At 45.2% G+C, this 25381-nt stretch overlaps 2 protein-coding genes across 3 annotated transcripts; both read right to left on the bottom strand.

Annotated features, from left to right (window-relative positions):
• Positions 1–1045: 1045 nt before the first annotated feature.
• SYNJ2BP (synaptojanin 2 binding protein) lies at positions 1046–10092 on the bottom strand. Of its 2 annotated transcripts, XM_080620004.1 has the most exons (5): positions 9909–10092; positions 5508–5644; positions 3908–4003; positions 2309–2430; positions 1046–2134 (listed from the first exon to the last, which is right to left on the bottom strand). In XM_080620004.1, the coding sequence occupies exons 1-5, from the start codon at positions 9979–9981 to the stop codon at positions 2080–2082; spliced, it is 483 nt and encodes a 160-aa protein (XP_080476130.1). In that variant the 5' UTR covers positions 9982–10092; the 3' UTR covers positions 1046–2079. The 2 variants fall into 2 exon arrangements, with proteins under 2 accessions (XP_080476130.1, XP_080476131.1); XM_080620005.1 differs by having other exon boundaries at positions 1046–2430.
• Positions 10093–11505: 1413 nt separating this feature from the next.
• On the bottom strand, positions 11506–20565 carry ADAM20 (ADAM metallopeptidase domain 20; the record flags this gene model as incomplete). Its single annotated transcript, XM_080618256.1, has 3 exons — positions 11506–11514; positions 11916–12092; positions 18544–20565. The coding sequence occupies 3 exons, from the start codon at positions 20563–20565 to the stop codon at positions 11506–11508; spliced, it is 2208 nt and encodes a 735-aa protein (XP_080474382.1).
• Between the last annotated feature and the right edge of the window lie 4816 nt (positions 20566–25381).

Raw genomic sequence — 25381 nt, 5'->3', positions numbered from 1 at the left:
TGAAGGCAGCTGATGCAGGAAGGTGCTCCTGAGGGTCAGACTGGATGGTTTAAATTCTGAGTAAAAACTACTATTCAGACTTCTGGAAAAGACACTGAGATATGCTGCGATATTAAAAGTACTCAGTAACTGTGAAAAGAAATCCAAAGGAACACTATGCGCCAGAAGGGCCTTTTCATGCTCAATAAGCTACAGCAATTATCTGGCCATTGGATACTCTGCCTCTGTAATAAACTGCCTGCAGCAGAGGCAGCAATCATGTCTGAACAGTATCTAAACCCTCAAAGCTGAAAATAAAAACCCAAAACACAAAATCACTCAAAGGCTTTCCTTTCTCTGCTTACTTCCATTGGAAATGCATAAGACTAACCACTCCCTTCTGCAAATCCTCATCCTACTAGCCTGTTCCACATACCCCCTTACAGAGAAACTCAGCTTAGGCAAGGGCTAGCCAAAGGCTTGTCTCAGACAGACCTTTTTCATACTTTCTGTATCTTTATTCTGATGGCTGACACAACAGCATCGACTTCTAATCATCCATCTTAATCCACACGGGTGCTCCATGTGGTCACCACAGCCAAACATTCAGAGCAGGTCACAGACAAGCAAGTTGGTTCATGCCGCATCTGCAAAGATCTGTCTGAACAACAGCCCTTCTGCTATCGGGCATAACTAGTTTGACAGCGAAGGCAAGTCACTGCATGCACCAGCCCAGGCCATCCAACACCAGTATACATTCACCAAACCTCAAGTCTGTTCCCCTAAGAACATTGAGCAAAATTCTCCTGTTTCATCTCCCCCTTACACCAGAGCAGTTTATAGGCCAAAACAAGATTTCATGTGGTCTAAGTGCTCTGAAACTCCATGGTGATTTAGGAATGTCATGTGTAACAGCGTACCATTTCTATCTCTAGCAGACAACAGGAATACGGCCCTGAGCGATCACACAACAATTTCAAATACATCAGCAATGTCCCACTAGAACAACAAAGAACAGAGACACCAGTTTTTCTTTGTTTGAATTTATATATTGCATATGGGATTTTTTTGGCATCATACTTTTCTTTTACAAAAACAAAACACATTGGTATCTTGGAAACAAGGGAAACAGGTCTTCCCCACAAACCTCATGTCAGCTGGGGCATTTAAAAGCATCCATATCACAGTGATGAGATGAGACCCTGCAGGTAAATTCAGCAACGTGCGTTCCAGAGCAAGGGTCTCTCCCTTTGGTTTTACTCACTAAGCCTTACTCTGGCATACATCTGCCAGTCTATCTCCTGAATATCATATCAGTCTTCACAAACAAGCAATAGCCAAGATGATCCCAGTCTCTCTTGGCTTCTCCCTTTCAATCATTGTAAGATTCTCTGACTGCAGAGAGCAAGTTAGCTGCTACAAGAAACTTTCTTTGAAGTATTCCCCACACAAAAAATAACCCCCAAAACCGACCTTTAATCTGAGCAATGCAGACTTCAACCCACTTGATGGAGGGAGGGAATACTGCTTCATTACTAATTTAAGGATTCTTCTGCAGCTTCAGCATGCCCAAATCTCTTGCCACTGCTTATCCTTGTGATTCAGTTGTCTGCCGGTCTCCCTCCATTTTGTGAAAAGCTTTCTCTTACAGTTCTGACCCAACAGTGAGAAGTCAATCAGCAGGCTATCTTCTATCTTCCTAGAACTGGTGGAATACCTCATCAATAGTGCACACTACTGTTAAATCAGCAGCTACACTGATGATTTTAACTGTGAAGCCACACATCAGATTTTGTACATTTTCCTAAGGCATTCATTTAGCAACAACCAACAAAAATTCAGTGGAAAAGGTAATATACCCTCTGTGTTGCTTCTCTTTATTCATGGTTCAGACAGGGTTCATTAGTTTCAAGAAAAATACAGTGGAAACAAGGCAAAGCCTCTAGTAAATGTTTGTGATTTAAAACCACCCCAACCCCACTCTGTTTAACCAAATCACATCCTAAAACATGGTATAGATGAGTGTTTGAAAGTTCATGGTGCAAAAGAGAGGGGGATGTCAAAACCTCCTCAGAGAGCCAAAAAACCAGCTATCTCACCCTATATGTGAACAGAGTGATCTCCCTTCCCCTTTTCCTCTCTGCTTCCATCCACCCTGCAACAAAATCAATATATAGAGAACATCAGCAGCAGCTTTATGATAGGCAATGATCCTCTTTGACATCAGTCTGTGATAAGATCGTTGATTCTCTATCTTTAAATTACGTCATGGCTGTGTAAATACGCAGTGATATCCAAAATGTTAACTCTTCACATCCGCTGTCGATACCTCAGCAAGATCCAGACTGCTGCTGCAGCAAGCGCCAGGCCTGGCACAAGAACGGCTGCTAGAGGAAGCCCACCTGATTCTCCATCGCCCCGATGACCCACAGGGCCATTCTGTGGCTGCAACTACAAGGAAAAAAAAGTATTTGCGTCAGAGCCCATCACAGGAGAGCCCCCAGTTTTGTGCCAGGACCAGGTGGTTCGGTGAGGACGTGCATGATGGTTTCCCCACATACCTGTACATTTCGCACATGGGAGGGCTGGAACGGCTTTGGATTGACTGAGCTTTACTGCAGGGTTCTCAGTCACTACCAGGCATCCTCATGTTTCTCTGCCACTTGGTAAACTAGGGCTCTAACAGCTGAAGCTGGGTACGTTTCATACAGCAGAAGCAATGACACATATTCTCAGTCATCCCTTGATGCACTTCCCACCACACCATTTCCTGATGTCTTTACAAGGAAAAGGGCATCACTAATTCTCTTTGGTTTTTTCTTCTTACTTGCCCTGTACGCTAGTCCAGAACACTTACTCCTTTACTAAGGGAGTAGAAAAGGGGCCTCAATGCACCTCTCCTCACCAGCATGCTTCAGGCTTTGTCAACTTCTGTGCTAGCTCCAAGTTACAACAGTGCATTAAGGATTCCTCTCTTTCTATATCCAAAATGTTGCCAGTATATTTAAACTACAGCAGCCCACATTTCATAGAATCATTTAAATTGGAAAAGACTTTAAAGATCATGGAGTCCAACTGTTAACTGAGCACTGCCAAGTCCACTGCTAAACCATGTCCTTAAGTACCCCATCTAGCTATCTTTTAAATACCTCCAAGGGTGGTGACTTGACCACTGCCAAGGCAGCCTGTTCCAATGCTTGACAACTCTTTCTGGGAAGAAACTTTTTCTAATACTCAATCTAAACCCCCCTGGTGCAACCTGAGGCCATTTCCTCTTGTCCTATTGCTTGTTACTTGGGAGAAAAGACTGACAACCCCCTTTCTCCATCCTCCTTTCAGGTAGCTGTAAAGAGAGATAAGGCTCCCACTGAGCCTTCTCTTCTCCAGACTAAACAACCCCTATTCCTTCATCCACTCCTCATAAGACCTGTCTCTAGACCAGCTTCACTGCCCTTCTTTGGACATGCTCCAGCACCTTAATGTCTTTCTTGTACTAGTGGGCTGCACACATATCTCGACACTAACCTAAGTGATGACCTCTGAAACAACAGGGGAGTTCTGCCTCCAGTAACATTCTGGCCTCTGAAACAAAACTGGAAAACTGGACAGCTTGAGATTTTGTCTTCACAGACAAACCTTTGCCTCTGAGAAGGGAGATCCCTGAGAAAACACATCATACTCCAGCAAAACAAAGACCTGGGGACTTTTCCAGACTCACCTCTTCCATGATACTGACACAAACAAGTAATGCATGGATGATTACAGCTGTGGTCAACTAGAGAGGCTACAGTTCAAATAAAATCCTTGTATGCATAATTCACACTGAGCACCCGGACATCATATTTTTCTGCTTCATGATATAGAGACCTATCATAGAAACCAGTCTAAACTGAGACAGAAATAACCCTAAGAAACAGGTAAAACATACCCTGCGCTGAATTTTCAAAGACACGTCACAGCCTGCATTCCTGAACAGTTCCACAGCATCCTTGTGCCGCAAATCCTTCAAGTCTCTGCCATTGACCTAGCAAAAAAAAGAAAAGGAAAACCAGTTGCTGAAGGGCAAAAAGCAAATTTTTAACGATGCAGGCTAGCACAAGAAGGAGATAAAATTCTTCCTTTTTCACAAAATGATGCATTTGGGGCATGATACTATAAACAGCAAGATTCATCCATTCATATTATAGATGTATTTTTATATGTTGAGAGATAACATGAGAAACCCCAAGCCACAACACAGAGGTACTGAAAATAACTACCTAGAAGCAAAATCAGACTAGAAGATGACAGCTGTGTCAACAGCAGGCTCTTATACTGTTGCTTTACTGGCAATAAATCAAAGGCGTAATTCCGACAGCTAATGAAAATAAAAAGGCAGCTACAGCAAAATTATTATTATGAGTGTCTTTCCCACATTGTTCCTTCTGCTGCTCCACCTTTGAAACCCTTCTGTTTGAAAAAGTGTCATAAGCATACATTTAAAAGCACAGTGACATAACAAAAGAAAACAAAAGAAGACTCACATACGTTTTGGCGGTCACTTGAAAGCGTCAGCATTTTTCTTAATTTAAAATAATATCTCATGGCAATAGGTTTTATAACCTATTTGTTTTCATTCACTAACTGATGACATCTATCCTAATTTTATTTTTTCATCCCCACTACCCCTAACTGTATCCTCTGAGATCACACCCAGTGCCTCCTTTCTCTTGATATTTAGACTCTCCAAACACAAGTACATAAATATTAAGCTGTCAAGAAAAGATAGGATAATATTCTCTATTTAACTTAGTATCACTTTCTGGATCAATAACAGGCTCCAACTACTGCAAGGCACTCTGTAGAGGCTAAATGATTACATGTGGAACATAATAAACAAGTAAAAATAAAATTAAGGAGTACTAAAAGACTATGTATCACACTAGAAGAGGCTACTTCTTCACCCAGTCACTTTGTAAATCATATTGCCTTGTATGATTGCCAACTGTTTGAAGAACCAGCACGACTGAACCTCAGCCACTTTTAAACATTTTTCTAATAGGGGAAGCAGCCTGTATTATCAGCTGAAATGAAGAGTGTTATGGCCTAGAAGTTTTATAGCCTAAAAATCACCCTGAGCAAAAGGATCAGTAAAAAAAATGGAAACTTAAGAGATGGAAGACCTTTATTTACATGAGTATCAATGACAATATATTGTGAGAAAGAGAAGGTCTGATGGAATCTAAAACTTCTGGGAACCAAGTCAGAGGAAACATAAATGCAGCACCAAGGAGTGCTTCTGAGACAAATCAAGAAGTCAGAAGAGACAGGCCCATGTGTAGAGGCACTCATCTCCCTAGTGCTCAAAGTTCTACCCAGACTCCCAAGATAGCTCCTCCACAGAGTGTGTTCAGCATCACCTAACTGTATTCATCAAACCCTCCCTCTCTGTGCACTGTGATGGCAAACCCGCATCTCATATCACATCACTGATCATCTCTGATCACAGCACTTCAAGAACACACAGGGGGACAGAAGAAAAGGCTTACCGATAAAATTTTATCTCCTTCTTGTAATCGGCCATCAAGGTAAGCTGCCCCATCCTTTTTGATCCGGCTGACATAGATGCTGCTGTCATTGGAAATGTACTGCTGATCTGTCCCACCAACAATGTTGAAGCCCAGCCCTAAGGTAAGCCAAAGAGAAAGCTGATGAGAAAAAGCTCAAAGCTTCAGACATTCTTGCTGTTGTTGGAGATTGCACCCTTCCAGTTGTCCTTTTCTCTCCACCATACTAAAACTCACAGCACACAAATCTGCATCATCCTTGCCAACCATCACTGTCTAGAAAAGTTATTCTCATGAAGCTTATCTTGAAAGTAGAAAAGAGACCCTGAATGCTTGAGGGCCGATGCTTCATTCCATAAAGCACCAATGAGCCATTTTGAGATGGCTGGTGGGGAATACTGAGGGACATGCCATTGTTTTTGAGATGCTGATTCAGCCCTCAGCAGGAATATACCTCTTCAGCACAACAGGAAATAAAAAGAATGAGTTCTACAACTTTCACAGGAGGCTATGGTAAATTATTACCTTTGAGCAACAAGAAATCATGCCTGACAAGCATGTCATGAGCTGGAAAACAGAGTTAGGAAAGGCAAGGAGCATTAGATCCCGCCTACAGATGAGGAAGCAGGCAAGCGGAGCTGCGCTACCAGCTTGAGGTCACTCAGAGCTCAGAAAGATCTCCTTCCACATCTCAGGAGCTGGAACTGGCATCCTTCTCCTCCATGAATAAGATTAGCTTAGATGCAGCTACTTCAAACTGTTTATAATCACTTTGTTCTGTTTCAGGGATTCAAAACATGAAAGGAAATAAAGACAAAGTTCTCGGATTTAAAGCAAAACAAAAAAAGAACACACACACATCAAACAGAACTGATGTCCACATTTCTCTTATGTTTCACACTGTTCTTTAAAGTAAGCCTTGATTACAGATACCTAACTGGAACCAGCTGCTGGATTAAAGTGCAGTTAAAGATTAAGACTTCTTGTTTCATCAAAATTGAGAAGAATAAATTGAATTAAAATTGGAAAACCACAGGTAATGAGAGCACATTACCCACTTTGCGTGCAGCTAAGTCTCTCAGTAAATAATTATACATGACAAGGGATGGGAAAGATTCCCTAAGAAGAGGCTTGCAATCAGGAAAGAAAAGTCAAAGAAAAAAATTCAACAAAACAACAAATATACAATCAAAGTAAATGGGGGAGGGGGAGAGAGAACCCTCTTTTTTCTGATATAAACCAGTCATCCAAAACCTCTTGACAAGAACAGCTGAAGGTGAATTCTCCCCATGTTCAGCCAGGCTGATTTATTTATTTTCTCTTTTTTACTTTCTCTCAGAGTTGGGACTCAAAACTCGAAGGAGAGTTGCAAATGAAAGTAAAACCACCTGGTGCCTTGCTGGGAAGCAGCACTTTAAATCAGTCATAGGAGATCAAAGGATGTACTAGATCAGTCATGCTATTTTAAGTATGCATCTAAAGCTGGGAAGTAAAGAAATATTAGCAGCAATATTGCCACACCTCCCCCTCTCTCCCCCACCCCCTTCCTGGCAGCTTCAGACAAATAAAGAAGAAAATAGAAGAGGCAGCAGACTAAAGAAACACTGGCATTTCAGCTAGACTATTATCTATTCCAAGAAGGGACAGCTGTGCACAACAACACACCCTTGGGTGGGAATTAAAAAATAAATCTGAAAATCCACAAACATAAAATTATTTGCCATAAAACCAATAACCTGGGAAGACGGGGAAATCAATACTGCAGAAAGTATGCAGTTTAATCAACACTTATGGAAAAAGCCAGAAAGAAGGAAATAGTTTCAGAATATATTCTCTCTCACATATATAAGAAAAAACCAACCAAATATATATATACATATGAATCACAGAATCATAGAATGGTTTGGGTTGGAAAGGACCTTAAGATCATCTAGTTCCAACCCCCCTGCCATGGGCAGGGACACCTCACACTAAGCCATGTCACCCAAGGCTCTGTCCAACCTGGCCTTGAACACTGCCAGGGATGGAGCATTGACCACTTCTTTGGGCAACCCATTCCAGTGCCTCACCACCCTTATAGCAAAGAACTTCTTCCTAATATCTAACCTGAACTTCTCCAGTTTATGTTTAAACCCATTGCCCCTTGAAAACATTTTGCAAGTTTTCACCCACAGTTGGATAATTAATCAAAAGTCACAGCACTGACCAGCAGAGGCAACATGAGATAGAAGTAGATCTTCATGACAAAAAGCAGCAGCAGCTCATGCTAGACCAAGTTAAGTATTCACAGAGCTTGTTCACTGTGTCTTTCCAGCACTTAAACTTCCACTCTGGCTAAAAATATCTCCCCTATAATTCCTTGAGTACTTTGCTATTCTCCTTCCAGTTCATGCAGCTATAAAAGCAACACAGCACAACTAGGAGAAAGGCAGCAAGAAGAGAGCACACAGTGCTAAATCCCTACAAGGGATTTAAATGCCTACAAGGGACCAGAAGTGAAATGGAAGAGTTTCAAAAACAGGCTCTGGGCCAAACTGACCCTCCCAGAGGCTACAGACCTCCCTATGCCTCATTTAAACCCCTTAAACTTAAAAAATCCCTCAAAAAAGAAATTTACAAAATTATGATTGGCAGGATTAGGGAACGAGATTACAAACTGAACCAATGAAGTCACTTAGTTTTACATAAAAACAGGGTTTTCTGCCTAGTTTCAGCCTAGTACTTCAGAAGAAGTCTGAAACAGAGAAGAGACATACACACAATGTCTTGCCATTCACCTCCTCAGCAAACTTTTGCCAGAGATATTTAGCATCAGACCCATTCTAAAAAATTGCAGTCAAAACTCCAATTAGAGAGATTCTGGGATTACACTGTGCATTACAACTAACAGTGTTGTGTTTCTTCACAGAAATAAGTTATAGCTCACACAGTAAAAGTATCAAGGTTTTAAGGGGGTATAGGACCTTCAAATCAAGTAACATAGCTAGAAACCTAACTAAAATGACACAGCCCATCTTAATGATTGGACAAATGGTACTCCCGGTAACAAGATTTCAATTGCTATGGCTGCAGTCAAGACTTCTCCATTCATGACCCTTCAACATCACTTTTCAAATAGCTCAAAATTTTAGGCTCCAAAATGTATGGAAACAGCTTTCCCATCAGAAACAGCTTCATTTAGCATAGAATTTTCATTGACAAGCATAGCTTCAAAAGCTTGAGCTCAAAGCTGTGCAGGCAGTGCTACGCAGCCTTCAGACCACTGCCTACTGCAGTGAGCAGAGAAGGCAGAGGGCTGCCAGCCAGGCTCACCCTTTGGGTGTTATTGCTGGCACGGGGGCCAAGACCGCCCCCAGCCCTGCACATAACTACCTGCACTCCCGAGAGAGGAAAATGGCACATACACCAACAACGTGGGTGCTGCTGGTCCCCGGGGGACCCACAGAGCCAAGGCCGGCCAGCAGCTGCACCCAGCAGTGGTGCAGACAGAAGTGCTGCCACGTTTTCTTTCATGCTCATTTTAATTAAACAGCAGGCCTCACACACTTAAGTGCAGCTTTAGCTCCAAAACCTCGCTGGAGCCTGCGGTTCTTTGGAGCCAGGATTTTGCTCCGGACCTGAACACCTGGTGCTAACTTGCTGCACTTCTGGAAGTGCCATTTGAATGGCATCATAAATCCTGTGAAAATACAAGGGTGGACAGGCTCCTGCAGGCTTCCGTGAACGCACACGCTGCTGTGAAAGGAAAAGCAAAGGCAAAAACATGCCTCACGCACTGCTCTGTCCCCTCTCCCTTCCAGCCAGCGCTTCTCTCACTCACTGCCCTGAAGCCCTCCCTAATGCTACCCCAAACACCACAACGCAGACAGCATGGGGTATGATCACTTTCACTCATGCTTTTCAAAACGCCTCCTTATTTCGGGCGTCCCACACGGCTGAGCGCCTGCCACCTCACTTGAGAGCAACAGGAGCTGCCCCGGAGATGGCAGGTCCCGGGAAAGCCAGACGTGAGCTGTTCCTCCGCAGACACCGCTCGCGGAAGACAAAGCCTGCCCCAGCCAGCTCCCCTCACGCAGGTCACGGCTCTCCCCGCAGCGGCGTGTCCGCCACGAGCCGTTTCCACCGGCACGCAGCGGCAGGAGAGGCCGCTGGGACCGGGACCGCCCGGGCTGCCGCCCTGGTGCCGGGGAACGGGCACTGTGCTCACCGCCGGGACCCTTCCGCCACCGCCGTCCCAATGGGGCTAATGCCCTCCCGGCCCCACCGCCGCCGCGCTCCCAAAGCGGCCTCCCCGCCCCACTGGGGGCTGCGCAGGCCTCAGCGCGGATGATCCGGCCCGGGCACCGCCGAGGCCCCGGGGAGGGGCAGCTGCCCCTGGCTTACCGGAGGATCTTCGGGTGAGGCTGATGATCTCCTCGGAGAAGCCGACGCCGCCGCCCGCCACGCTGCCGTTCATGCTGCGGCCTGAAGGTGAAGTCGGCTTCTGGGACGGCCGCTTTCGTTTCCTCGGCCGCCGCCGGAGGGCCACGCCGCGGAGCGCTGGGAGTTGTAGTCCGCGGCCGCCCGCGCCGCCCGCTGAAGGGACCTTGCTGCCAGCCAGCGCCCGGCTCGCTGCGGGCACGCGGCGAGGAACGCCGGGGCCCAGCAACCGCCTCTGCCCGCAGGGCCCGGCCCTCCGAGCCAGCCGGGATCCCGCGGCGGCTGCGCCATCGGAAGAGGTGCCGAGTGAGCGCCCGGAGGAAGGCACATCCTGAGGGCGGAGGGCCCGGGACGGCCTGCGGAACGGGGCTTCTACTTCCAGAGCTCGTGATGGGTCTCCCGGCAGAGGCAGGAGAGGATCGTGCCCTGAGGAGCCCTCCCTGCCTGCCCGGGAGCACGGCACAGCGACTTCGTGCCCCATACATCTCCTTTGCCCGGCGTTGCTTTGCTCCCCAGACCAGAGTGGGCTGCTTGCACAGGTTAAGGAACAGGAGAGGTATGACCTGCTCCCAGACCTCTTAACTGTCCACAAAGCAAACATAGAATCATAGAATCAAATAGGTTGGACAGATCTTTAAGATCACGAAGTCCAACCTTTACCTCACCACTGCCAAGTGCACCACTAAACTGTGCCACTAAGGGTTTTATCTATGCGTTTCTTGAACATTTCCATGGATGGTTATTCCACTACATAAGATCAGACAGTTACAGGCAGAAGCAAAAGCCCAATGCAGACAGGTAGCATGGACAAGCATCTATGCCAACTCCTAGTTATCCTGCAGTGCAATGCAGTGGTAGCCCTATATTCAGAACCACAAATAGCACTCGAACTGCTGTACTGAGCACCAGTGCTGGAAACAATACATACTTAACTATGTCTTGTAGAAGGTGCTCAGTTTGAGGATTTGGGAAATTTCCTCAAAAGTCTACAGAACAGATAGTTACCTACTTATAAAAGGCAAAGTAGTTGAATTTTAACAGAGGAACCACTTTAACCTGGGGCTGCTTAACCTAAGACTCCTGTACCTCAGGGAATTCTTAGGAAAAAGATAGCAAGGCAAAACTTACCCTGTTTATTTCCTTATTAAACTTTATCCTCATCTATTTCAGCACATGCTGCAAGCGTAGCAATACAGACAATGACAACAGGGAACAATGAAGAGGGCCTGGTGCAATTTAACCACCTAACTGCTTGGTGCTATTAGGACAGCCACATTTACACAGGAACTTTTCTGATGAAAATGAGGACCAGGTGCTCTGATCTTCAGTGTACCACTAGCAGTTTGTTTATTCTATATTGTAGAGCGGATAAATATTTTTTGACTGCATTCATTCCAAGATTATTTGCACTTACGGACTCCTGAATTTAACAGGGAGAGACAGCCTGGGTGCTATGGTGAAATCAGAAACAACAGTATTTTCAATAAGAAAATGTTAGGGAGGGAACTCGCACATTTTATACAACACAGGCTAGGTTTGCTGGGACACATGTTCATCTTGCTCACACGGCCTAAGCAGAAAAAGAAGCAAAATGCACAGAAATATTTCTGTCCGGAGCTTGCTGAAAGCCTCCTCCCATTTAATTCATGATTTTTAGATCAGTCATTAAACATAGAGAAAAATGGAAACTATGGTGTTTTATTGCTCTGCCTCTTCCAAAACTGCATTTGCAAGTAGGCTTTTATAAGCTAAACTGTGCTTTTATTTACACCTTTGTCTTTTCAGTATGCAGGTCTGTAAATAAGAACTCTCTCTTAAATGTTTCTCTGGTCTCAGCATAGACCTATACTCAGCAATTTATAGTATACTATCAATGAGCAAGAGCAGGCCATCAAGGTGGCAGCCTGAGACTTCTACCACTTATGTTTATGTATTTAAAAAGCAAAATAAAATAAGTCTGCCAGTCTTTACTAGATGTGCATAGCTACTTGGAAGGTGCTGGCTGTAGTGCTTGCAGCACTTTTTACTTTCTCCATCTTTCCCCTCATCCACATCCCCCTTGTTTGTCACCTTGCTTCCAACATTGTTAGTTTGACTGTTAGTTTTTGGAGGAACAACCACCACTCCACCAAAAAACCCCCAAAAACTCTGATTATAAGGAATACATTTGGGGTGTTAGTCAAGGGAGAGTTATCCTGTCTTTTGAATAAACACAGGATAAAGTTTTCTTCAGCTAATTGAAGCCATCCACATTGTTTCAGGACAACAAGTGTAGCCTGCTGAAGAAATAATGTGTTGCCTCATTTCCCCAGACAATATGGATAACAATTTAAAGACCCATTCACTTAAAACAGAAAGCCATGAAGAACTATAAATCACATCCTTTGTATTTTGTATCCAATCATAATGTAACCAGCCCTTTTCGGATGCAGAAAAGAATCATTCATTAAAAAAAAAAAAAACAAAGCATAAAGGAAAATGTGTATTCTAAAAACATAAATGTCATACTTGAGAGGCAGTAAGAGTTTACCATCATCATTTTTAGAGTCACTAACATCTTTCTTCCCAAACATTGCAAGTGTTGGGGTACTTTATTCTACCTTCACAGAATGCTTGCTAAAAATGTGGTCTTTGCTTTCCAAATACAAGTAATTCTTTTGGTAGCAGATAAGTGCATTATAGCCCTTAATCCAGAAATACCAGTCCTTTAAAATAAGTTTTCACTGTAAATCTAGACTACAGACTCCTCTTTATGATGATCTGGTAGAAAGATCTAGTCACTGCTGTAATACAAGCAGTGTATTTATTGCAAGTAATAAAAAGTAAACCATTGAATGGTATTTCCACATCCCTCGTATTTTCTCACGAGTTAGACACATTTTATCTCATATTAAAAAATGGAAAATACAACGCTTCTATGTGGCACTCTGTAGAGCTGCAAGGACACATTCAGTAAAAGTTTTAGCAGCAATCATAAAGTAAACCAAGAGAAATCCCCTGATACAGTTAGATAAAACATCTGTCAAATGCTGCAGGAATTCTTGGTGGGGGAGACTTGCAGAATAGTTCCAAATATTGTAGAAATCCAGTTAACTTCTGCAACCTCACAGACAGCCCCTCTTTGTGACAATAAAATACGTGGCATTTCTCAGAACCCAGCAGCAAAGGCATTGGAAAGTTTCCAGGAAAAAAAAAAAAAAAAAAAAAAAAGACCATTTATTCCTGTGAAATATAAGGTTTGGTGTCACTACACTCTTGACATATAGCTGATGGTTCATAAATGTAATGCTTGCCGGCATGATCCGAATAACACTTCTCTACTGTCTCCCCAGATGAAAGCCCTGTTCCTTATGATCTACCTCTCCTGAAGGGCCTGGAAACAGCTGGAAAGGCTTCTGTCATAGCTGGAAGGGTTTATATCACAGACACCTGCATCTCACTGCAATACCTGTTTCTTGTTGCTTGCATGTCCCACATGTGAATCAAATGGAGACTGCAAGAGCAATTTTTTCTCTTTGGTTATTAATGAATGGCAGAAGTAAGACTTTCACAAACATCTCTCCCCCATCATTGGAGAAAACATTAAATGAGGGAGTAAATTGGAGCAAATAATTTATTAACACCATTTTTTAAGAAGCTTACCTTTGTAAACTGTTGATATGAAGCATGGTAGGGGGGTTGGAACTAGATGATTTTAAGGTCCTTTCCAACCCTAACTATTCTATGATTCTATAAAAGCTATACCTATGGTTTTCCTAACTACTTCAGTTTAAGAGCTCAAGGTGAAAAGAACAGCACGCCTTACTACCTGCATTCATTAACTTAGAATCATAGAATAGTTAGGGTTGGAAAGGACCTTAAAACCATCTAGTTCCAACGCTCCTGCCATGGGCAGGGACATCCCACACTAAACCATGTCACCCAAGGCCTCATCCAACCTGGCCTTGAACACCGCCAAGGACGGAGGATTCGCAACTTCCTTGGGCAACCCATTCCAGTGCCTCACCACCCTAACAGTAAGGAACTTCCTCCTTATATCCAATCTAAACTTCCCCTGTTTAAGTTTTAACCCATTACATCTCGTCCTATCACTACAGTCCCTAATGAAGAGTCCCTCCCCAGCATCCTTGTAGGCCCCCTTCAGATACTGGAAGGCTGCTATGAGGTCTCCACACAGCCTTCTCTTCTCCAGGCTGAACAGCCCCAGCTTTCTCAGCCTATCTTCATACAGGAGATGCTCCACTCCCCTGATCATCCTCGTGGCCCTCCTCTGGACTTGTTCCAACAGTTCCATGTCCTTTTCATGTTGAGGAAACCAGAACTGCACCCAATACTCCAAGTGAGGTCTCATGAGAGCAAAGTAGAGGGGCAGGATCACCTCCTTCGACCTGCTGGTCACGCTCCTCTTGATGCAGCCCAGGATACGGTTGGCTTTCTGGTCTGCGAGCGCACACTGAAGCCAGCTCATGTTCATTTTCTCATCAACCAACACCCCCAAGTCCTTCTCTGCAGGGCTGCTCTGAATCTCTTCTCTGCCCAGCCGGTAGCTGTGCCTGGGATTGCTCTGACCCAGGTGTAGGACCTTGCACTTTTTCATGGTTAAACTCCATAAGGTTGGCATCAGCCCACCTCACAAGCGTGTCGAGGTCCCTCTGGATGGCATCCCATCCCTCCAGCGTATCAACCAAACCTTTTTCCAGTCATCGGGAACTTCACCTGACTGCCATGATTTTTCAAATATGATGGCCAGTGCCTTAGGAACTTCATTCACCAGCTCCTTCAGGACCCGCAGATGGATTTCATCAGGTCCCATGGTCTTGTGCACGTTCAGGTTCTTAAGATGGTCTCGAAACAGATCCTCTCCTACAGTGGGCCCAAGGTCTTCATTCTCACAGTCCCTGCGTTCGCCTTCCAAGACTTGAGTGGTGCGGTCAGAGCTTTTTCCAGTGAAGACCAAGGCAAAGAAGTCATTAAGAACCTCAGCCTTCTCCAAATCCAGGGTAGCCAGTTCTCCCAAGAGCTTCCGTAGGGGGCCCACGTTGTCCCTAGTCTGTCTTTTATTCGCTACTTACCTATAGAATCCCTTTCTGTTATCTTTAAGCTCCCTAGCCAAGTTTAACTCTTAACTGAGCCTTAGCTTTCCTAACCTGGTCCCTAGTTTCCCAGACAACATCCCTGTATTCTTCCCAGGCCGCCTGTCCCTGCTTCCACCTTCTATAAGCCTCTTTTTTCCTTTGGATTTTCCTCAGCAGCTCCTTATCCATCCAAGGAGGTCTCCTGGCCCTCCTGCTGCACTTCCTTCTAGTTGGGATGCAACACTCCTGAGCTTGGAGCAAGTGATCCTTGAACATCAACCAAGAGTCTTGGGCTCCCTGCCCTCTAGGGCTATAACCCATGGAACCTTACTCAGCAGGTTCCTGAAGAGGCCAAAGCCTGCTCTCTTGAAGTCCAGGGCAGTGAGCTTGCTGCACACTCTTCTCACTGTCCTGAGGATCTCGAATTCGATCATCTCGCGATTGCTGCATCCAGGGCTGCCCTGGAGCGTCACATTTCCAACCAGCCCTTCCCTGTTGGTGAGCACGAGGTCAAGCATGGCACCTCTCCTTGTCGGCTCCTCTATTACTTGCAGAAGGAAGTTGTCTTCCACACAATCGAGGAACCTCCTTGATTGCTTGTGCGGGGCCGTACCTTCACTCCAACAGATGTCAGGGTGGTTGAAGTCCCCCATGAGAAAAAGTGCCTGCAAGTGTGAGGCTGTTCCTATCTGTCTATAAAGCACTTCATCCACAGAGTCCTTTTGATCAGGTGATCTGTAGCAGATCCCTGCAGTAGTGTTTCCCATATCTGTTCTCCTTTTAACCTTGACCCACAAACTCTCTGTTGACTGCTCACCCGTCCCCAGACAGAGTTCCATACTCTCCAGCCTATCTCTAACATAAATAGCAACTCCTCCTCCCTGTCCGCCAGGCCTGTCCTTTCTAAAGAGCCTGTAACCTTCCATTCCAACACTCCAGTCATAGGAGCCAGCCCACCATGTTTCTGTGATGCCTATTATATCATACCCCCATAGACGTGCACACGTCTCTAATTCCTCTTGTTTGTCCCCCATGCTACAGGCGTTTGTATAGAGGCATCTGAGCTGAGCTCCAAATGAAGCCAGCTCATTGGCTGGAGCGACTCGAGTATCTCTACATTGCTCCAAGCATTTATTATAGGTGCTGGCAACTGACTGGGTATGTTGGGATGGAATGATGCCCCCCTCCCCCAACACTTCTAGTTCAAAGCTTTCTTGACCAGCCTAGCAAACCTCTCACCAAAACAGCTCTTCCCTTTCTTTGTCAGACCAGCTCCACCAACCCCCAGTAGACCTGGCCTCTTAAATTGAGTCCCATGTTCTAGATACCCAAGCCCCTGACTATGGCACCACTCTTCTAACCATTTATTAACCTGGCCAATCCTTCTAGCCTTTCTTAAGGTCCTCCCCTGTATCCTGGAGAATTGACAAAAAGACAATCTGAGCTCCACAGCCCCTAACTACTTCTCCCAGGACTCTGTAGTCCTTCTTTATGTTCTCCGGGCTACTGCTATCTATATCACTAACACCCACGTGGGTCACTACAAGTGGGTAACAGTCAGTGGGACTTACTAGACCAGGCAGCTTCTCTGCAACATCCCTGATCCGTGCCCCTCGTAGGCAACACACCTCCCTTGAGACTGGGTCAGGCCAACAGATGGGTGCCTCCGTTCCTTTCCAAGTAGAGTCCCCTGCCACTATTGTCATGGTTTAAGCCCAGCCGGCAACCCACAACACGCAGCCACTCGCTCACTCCCCTCACTTTCTCCCCTGCTCCCAGAGTGATGGGGAGAAGAATCGAAAGAATGTAACTCCCACGGGTTGAGATAAGAGCAGTCAAGTAACTAAGGTATAACACAAACCACTACTGCTGCCACCAATAGTAATAATGATAAGGGAAATAACAAGGGAATAGAATAAAACTGCTCACCACCCGCCAACCGATACCCAGCCTGATCAAGCAGTGATCTAACCCTTCCAGGTAACTGCCCCCAGTTTATATACTGGGCGTGACGTGCTGTGGTATGGAATACCTCTTTGGTTAGTTTGGGTCAGGTGCCCTGTCTCTGCTTCCTCCCGGCTTCCCCTCCTCCCTGGCAGAGCATGAGACTCACAAAGTCCTTGGTCAGGGTAAACATTCTGACCAGTAACTGAAACATCAGTTTTATCAGTATTATCCCCAGGCCGAAAGTCAAAACCACAGCACTGCACCAGCTACTAAGAAGGAGAAAAAATGACTGCTACTGCTGAACTCAGGACAACTATGACCCGTTGCTTTTTCCTGGCAGCACCAGTAGTGATCTTCTTTACCAGTGCACCAGCCGGTTGTTCATGTTGCAAGTGTGTTTCCTTGTTAGCCCCCTGCAGGACAGCAAAGCGGTTCTGGGTGGGGACAACAGATTTAGGAGGAAGCCCCTTGCTTTTAATTGTCCTCTTCCTCCTTTTTTTGTTGTGTTTTGTTGTTGCTGTTTCCCAGCTCCCTGGGTTAGCGGCCTCCTTCTTTCCTCCATGAGCCACAGGGGACGCTTGAGGCCCCTGCACAGTTTGGGCCTGGAGCAAGCAGTGCTGCTTCCTCTCAGCTTCCCTGACATCTTGCAGTCTACCAATAGCATCCCTCAGCTCAGCCACCTGCTGCAGGAGGACCTCCACCAGGGAGCACCGAGTGCAGCCCTGCCCGTTGTGCACCCTCCCCTCACAAGACCAGTGCAGGCACTCTCTACACTCCGAGCTCTGCCCTGCAGCCTCCCCTCTCATCGGCTCTGTCTGGGTGCCTACGCTGGCCACTGCCGGGGCAGCCAGAGCAGAGCTCCCAGACCGGGCCCTGGTCACGAGGTGAGCGGTCACCATCCCGCTCGCCTGCCCGCACAAACAGCCTCGCTGTGCTCCTGTTCGCTGCGCTCCCTGGGCAGGTTTTTACCCAGTCAGGGCTGGCGCCGCTCCTCCTGGCTCCGCCCCCTGTGAGTCCCTGCTCGCGTCAGCTGAGCTGCCGGCTCCTGGGCAAGGCCTGCCGAGGACTTGAGGCTCCCTCGGTGGCTCTGGCTGCTCTGAGTTGAGGCTCCTGGACGCTGAGCTTCCCCCCTTTCCGGTGTTGAAGGCGTCCTCTCTTGAGCTACTAACCCCAGTAATATAAATAAAGTACTATAAAAAATAAACAAAGGTAACATTTACTCTGCATTTAATGATGTCACGAGATTAAAACTGTTCAGAATGTGTTGAATTATTTTGACGAATTATCAGCTGGCTCTGCTCAAGGGAGATTTCCCCAAGAACATCCAAAGCTACTGCTTGTTGGTCTTCAGGAAGTGCCTTTTTGGTGGATTTTGAGTAACCAGCAGGTGTTCTCCTTTAGGAGCAACTGTATTTGAAACAACTGCTATCTTCTTCTGTGGAATTGGGTTATTTTCTCCTAATCCATGCCACTATTTGCTGTCGATAAATTATAATAAGGGTTACTCCAGTGATAAGGTGAAGAAGAGTACTACATAGTATTACTCCTATTTCTGTTCTCCAAAGAAGCCCCCTGACTGGAGGAGGTCCACTGTCAACACTACCTCCATATCCTTTCAATTTGCAATATGGAGGAGCCCAGCCATACCTGCAGTGGCAGTTCTTATGATTGTTACACACTCCTCTGTCATGGCACTTTGTCATGTTACAGTTGTAGTTCAGCAGTGATACACTGGTACATGTCCTGTTGATACAAAGCATATCATGACCACATGGCGTGCCATCTTCCACAGCTCCCACATCATCTACTGGTATCCCTACATGGTAGTCAAGACCCCAACACTTTTTATGTCCAATAGGGGTTTGGACTAGCGTTACGTGGTCCTGCAAGAAAGGCAATTTTTTTATGTTTTCACACTGGATCCTACCACATAAGATATTCTCAATACTGCATTTTGTAAAATGGGCACTGTCACGAATCCCACAATTCCCAAACCGGTCACCTTGAGTATTGACTGCTTTGAAGCAATCTGAAGAAGCGGCTCTGGCTTGTTTGCCAAAGAGATGCTGGCACTGTTTGTGGTGGGTAGAACATTTTCCTCGATAGCAATAAGCCCCATCTTCGCAAGGGGCTCCATCTTGTATGTACGAATCATGTGGGCACTGAGGGGAAGTCCCATTGCAATACTCTGGCAGGTCACAGACACCAGTACTTGCTCTGCAGACCTTTCCTGCTGGAAGGAAATTACATCTCTTGCAGCATTTTCCAGAAGCACAGACTGAATTTGCAGAAAATGTACAATTTGGGTGACAACAAGGATCCTTTCTGCAGTTTGATTCTGAGCCACAGTCACATTGCTCTCCGTTTTCTACTATCTTATTCCCACAGTATTCACGCTTCATGGTGTAGAAAGTACCAGGTGCTGGTGGTTGACGAATGCAGTTGGAACCACGTGCAACGAGATCAAAGTAGTCTTTGTAACTGCAGTCACTGAATGCATCCGTGTCAACATCACTTTCATACATAACACATCTCTTTCGCCTACATTTACAGCCCAGTTTATCATGGCGCATCCCAAGATTATGGCCCAGCTCGTGGACAAATGTGATAACAAATGAGGACAACTTCCTATTAGTGAACGAATCAACTGCTGCTGACCACTGGTTATTACATATGGACCCTAGGTACGCCAATCCCAGGCTCTTTCCAAAGCCCTGCAATACAAATAAGTGAGCAACATCGTGGCGCATCCGTGGAGACAGATCTGACCTTCGCCATTTGTTAAAGGCATCAAGTACATCACCGATAGAATTAGTAATGTTTATAAGGTTGCTTTTGGTCCAGATCTCCAATCCCACAAGAAACAGCCGAACAGAAAGCTGTTTGTACAGAGAATCCCCAATGTTGATGACTTCTAGGACTTGCCTCAAGACTTCGGATTCGTTCCTGCCCGACCTCACAAACCATGCGTTGTCCACGACCACTACTATCTTCACGTACCTGACGTGTGTCCACCAACCCTCCAACGCCTCTTCCTCCTCCTGCACTGCCTGTGGCTCCTTGAACCAGGGCAGCAAAGCCTCTTGGTGCTGCAGCTCCTGCGGGGTCAACCCGCAGGTGGGACCCACAGGGTTGCTGGCCTCCTCCATGCGGTAGACGATGTGCCGGAAGGCTGGATCATCAGGGATGGGCTCAATCTCATAGATGTCATCCTCTACCCAAAGCATGCCATGGAGACCCCTGCCACAGTTGCTGAGTGCCACCATGGAGCCAGGGCTCCCCTGCACCTCTCCTTGGTAGAAGCAGTTGTCATGAACGAAGGGGTGCTCCTCCCAGCGTGTCCCGTCCTTGCCATAGGTGACCAGGGTGAAGGGGTGGGAAATCAGCCCTCGCCTGGGCCGCAGGCGCAGCACCCATGGCCGCCCAGCCACTTCCAGCCAGTAAGAGACAGCCAGGGGGTTGGTGTAAGTCCGAGCACTCAACTGCCGCGGCACCATCATCCACATGGAGGTGACACGCAGCCCCCCGGACAGGTCCCCTGCGGCAGGAGGGCACCCCACCAGGCTCAGCAGCATCAGCAGCCTCAGCAGCAGCCCCATGGCTGCTGCCTAGCACTGCCCCACGCCCTGCTTTGTGAGGGTATGGAACCTAGAACCACGCCTGGGGAACCACCCCGAGGCCTCCAACTGCTCCTCGGCAGGGGGGAGGAGCAGCATCATCACAGCCCACTTTGCCTTCTCCCTGTGTGAAATGTACCCCCAGGCACCAGGGTGCCATCTCATTACCTTGAGACATCCATTCCCTCCTCTTTGAGCATGTACAGAGGTTCTCGTGGGGAGGAAGGCAGGTGATCTTGGGCTCTCTGCTCAGACCCATTAGTTGGTTAGCCTGCCACAAGCACATTCACGGCTTTTTGTAATCTTAAATTTCAAATTAATGGATGTTTCTCCTTTCTGAGCAGATATAGCAAGGAGGGGCCCCAACTCAGCTTCACACTCCTGGTCAAAGATGTTTGTGTTGAGCAAAGGGATCATTTAATTAGACCACAGAGTAAAACCTGTTTTGATAGCTCAAAGGCTAGCTTTTGCTTTGCTCACTTTTTTTTATTAAAGGGTAATTTGTGAGTGGAGGTCAGGAACAGACTATTTCTCAAGCTCAAAAGAGTATTTGGACAAGCTTAGTGTCTGAAATGGAAAAGTACAGAAATACTAGTCTCCTAACTGGTTACTAGGACATAGAACTCCTTAGAACATTTTCTTAGCATGTACCTTACTATAGCTACTGCTGCTATACACATGCACACCAAGTAGAAAGGTAGAACTCAAACACAGAGGCAAACTAACAGCATGAAGGATGAAAGTATAAAGCCTACCACTGATGCAACAGCCATTTTCCCATATCATGGCCTTTCTAAAAGTTAAGTGCTCACAGAGCACTGGCAAGAGAGTTTATTGGTACATCTGCCACTTAGCTGCCATCCATGTTTTGGGGAACAGCTCCATCAAGACACAGATATAAGACAGTGATCTGGATTGTGGTAAGACAGGACGTCCTGTGTGGTACAGCTCTGCACAGTTTTTTAGGCACATAGTGCTGGGATTCAACATAGCCACAGCTGTTACCTTTTGGGTACTCTCCACAACTTTCCTTTCAGCACTGAGACCATGTCTGGGATGAGTCCAACCTGCTATGGCCCTTACCCTTCTCAGGTGCAGAAGGTGCAGCCTCTCACCACCCCATCTCCATCTCAGGGATCCTGCCTTTTGGCACCACTTCGGTGCTGACCATCAATCACTCTGGTACAGGCAGCAGCACTTAACATTGTAAACTGCCTGAGACAGGCACTGCCTCTTAGAAGGCCAAACAGCGAGAGAAGCAGCTGGCAGAGCGCTCACAACCCCCCCTCTGCTGCCTCCTGCCCCAGGGTTGTGAGCAGGCTGGTACCTTGAGCTGGACAAATGGCAGACCTAACCAGAAGATGTGGAGGTTACCAACAGTTAACCAAAAGGGTTTCAGATGCTGTGAACTGGTACCTTGCTCATTCATTGCAAGTGTGGCCAGCATGAGTAGTGGACACCTTGTAATACAGTACCTCAGATCAAAGGAATTAAAACAGGATTATGCCTGCTTCTATTAGTATCTTCCTAGATACCCATAACTGAATATTTGAAATTTATTACTGCTTTACCTAAAATTGGACAAACTCATGACCTGTGTAAGCTTTAGATTTGTTATTGGTTTTAATTTTAAAACTACAGAAAAAATTAGTTGTTGAATAATTGTCTGCTACTTTTCAAGTATCAGTTTTTCATTCCAGAACTGTGAACTACATCAGATTATGTCTTTTGAAGCAAATATAATAGAAAAATCCTGTTACATAATCTTTGTGTGCAGTGTCTGGAATGCTATTTTTAAATGCATACTTCTGCTGTATGCTCGTTCCTTAAGTTATAGAAAAGGCTCTACTAATCACTCTGCCAACTTGCTAGAAACATGTCTTATCCCTCCTCCCCCCGAGGTTGCCTGCTACTTACTTTCTCTTTTAATATGAACATAACTATATATAGTTAGGACTAGAAAGTACTCTGGTTTCATTGTCGAACTCATGTCAGGTTATTCTTGGAGGGGAAGTGTCAGCCTAAGTTTGTGACACTGCATTGAGCACTCCAACAAGCCCTTCAGCATTGAGGTTACATAAAGAGATAGACTGTTGTGTTCAGATTACCAGAGCCTTGCACTTTTGTACTCTGACAAGGTAAAGATCAAAGGGGAGAGAGGGAAGGATTCCCATTAGATGGCAGCAGGGAAAAATGACTCACAGTCAAAAAGGTATCACAACAACCCATAGCTACTTCAACTGCAGAAACGTTTGGCAGGGGTAACTGGCATTCTCAGGATGCATCAGTGTTTTTCAGTCTTGTAGCCCCCTAAAATTTTCAGTGAAGGTGCAAGCTTCTATGGAATTGAATCCTACCAGCAAGAGGTTTACTTTTCTCACCTTATGTTAAGTTTTCAGGAACTGGACACAAAACTCCAGCAGCCTTGTGAACTGCAGGCTGAAATCCACTGTCCTGGCAGAAAGAAATGAAGCCTTCTTATTGTTGAGAGATCAGTTATACATCATAATTCATGCCAGTGGGAAAACTTCTTCCATCACCCATCCATCTATGATCCACATTAGGCTACAGAAGAAAACTTGTCACGTAAGGGACTACTTTGTTCTGTGCATGATTACAGGGCCAAAGCAACACTGCACCAAAAAATTCACCTTCCTATCCAAGAAAATAAAACAACCCCAAACTGACTTGAATCTTGAATGCCTACTTAGCATTTGCTTTGACATTGAAAAAATAGCAAAAAAAGGAAAGGAGTGTATCACACTGGCTTTTAGCTCAGAAGCCATCTGTTGGTTCAGTGAAGGCACAATCTATTTGTGTAATACATCTTCACCATTTTTCTCACAGGGAACCTCCATGTCTCAAAATAAAGCTAACGTCTCCCCCTTTGCCTTGTCCCTCCCACCTCTAACTTTGCTTTGGCAAACAACACATACTGACTGTCCAAACAGCATCTAACTTTCTTTGCTAGCAAAAGGTTATGAAAGTATAAAGTATGTGGGGAGAGCAGCAAAGAAGAACAGGCAACAAAAACACACAGGCTGATCAGACCTTACTCAGTGAAAACTTGAAGACAATGGTATTTCTGCTGCATACGAGACACCATTAGCTTTACACTGTGAATTGAGGTAGACAGACTGTTGCTCTTCCTACAATCTGGCTGGACTTTTGCTTGTATGTGTATATATACACCTGTTCACGTGTATACACATTTATATGCACTTCCAGACTCTCAGGAGAAGATTTCTGTTAGAGTTCTAGGTAATTTTTAGCTCCTGCTACCCTGTGATTTAAGCCAAGAAAAGCCCTTTTGAAGTCTGAATTGTTATTACGTAAGAGCAAAGAGTAGAGATAGCTCTCCTGGGCAACCAAAACCAAATCTCCTTTATGTAAAGGAAAGTGACACACAGGACAAATTGCAGAACTGCTTACTTATGTCCCTTTTATCTGTAAGATTTACAAATACTGAAGGTCCTTTGAAGGACTTTGGAACTCAGGCTCCAAACCATGAGACAGTATATAAATACCAGAGAGGCTTAGTATCTCATACACTGAAAAACATTACTGACTACAAGATAGCTGCTTAATAGCTTTTTGACAGTAAATTATTTGGAGTTTAACAGTAATATCTGACATGTCACTTCAGTTAGTAACAAAAGCTCACTTAACTGATAAAATTGTTTGCACTATCTTGTTAGCAAGTAACAGAATAGAAGATACTTCAGTCCCTCATCCCCTCATAAGGCAAACCTTCAGCACTGAAGGACACCTACTAAGAAACTGAGCATTGGTAACATCCCTTATGACTTTATCACTTTATCATTCTCTCAGGAAAAGATCTTTCCCCAGAAGAGGCTTATTGCATTCAAATGCATTGTTTCATGCATGGAAACCATTTTCTACCCTCTCAATAGCTTAGATACTGGCACTTTAACTCAAATGGGATCAGACCAGCAGCCCATCCTTTCTGGTTTGTGTAGGCCACATGCTTAAACAGCAAAGTGTATAGCTGTCAGTGATGTTTCTCTTCAACTGCCCTACCTCCTCAGGTCTAAAAAGCAGATGACTAATCATGGTGATCAGATGCAGTAAGAAAGTGCTAGAAGTACAGAAGAACAGACGTAACATATATTTGAGTTACACTGAAAAAAGAAATATAAACATCACTGAATGTGCAACAAGACATTTTAGCCTGTTTTATGTCATCATAAATATTTCTCACAGAGTACTAGCGTTTACAATAGAAGACCAGCTTAGCTATTAAGTAAAAGGAGTGGCCAGGAACATTTAGAGACTGAGGGCAGTCTGACATCAAATTACATGGATTTGAGCCTCCAGTTATCTTTTATCTGTATTCCAAGCATACTAAAGGCACAGCAATTTATAGCAGGCAGCCTAAATCCTCTAGTTGAACTTTTTTCCCTCAGAATAGCACAGAATATATTCCAAAATCCAAGCAAAATAATGCTGCTAGCAGATGCATTTGTTACTAACAAAGTAAGCATTTAAGAAAGGCATTCCAGCAACCAGCATTTTTATATGCCAAGAATTCTTTTTTTAATATATATAAAAGTTTTTTCTTTTTACACAGGAAACCAAGACACAAGGGATGCAAGAATCTGTGAAGATTTCAGGAAGCTGCAAAACATGTCCATGTAAAAACCATTCTCAGAAGCCAACATTCAAAATCAGATGAAGAGACTGATAACACCTTCTTTGAGGCATCTCACAACCTGACATTAACATTTGAGTGGCAGGGTTCTATAGAAAAAGATGTTACAAGGACGTCAAACCCTGA

This window comes from Psittacula echo (assembly GCF_963264785.1).
Source record: "Psittacula echo genome assembly, chromosome: 5".
NCBI classification, from domain to species: domain Eukaryota; kingdom Metazoa; phylum Chordata; class Aves; order Psittaciformes; family Psittacidae; genus Psittacula; species Psittacula echo.
This window is presented reverse-complemented; position numbering and strand designations above follow the sequence as displayed.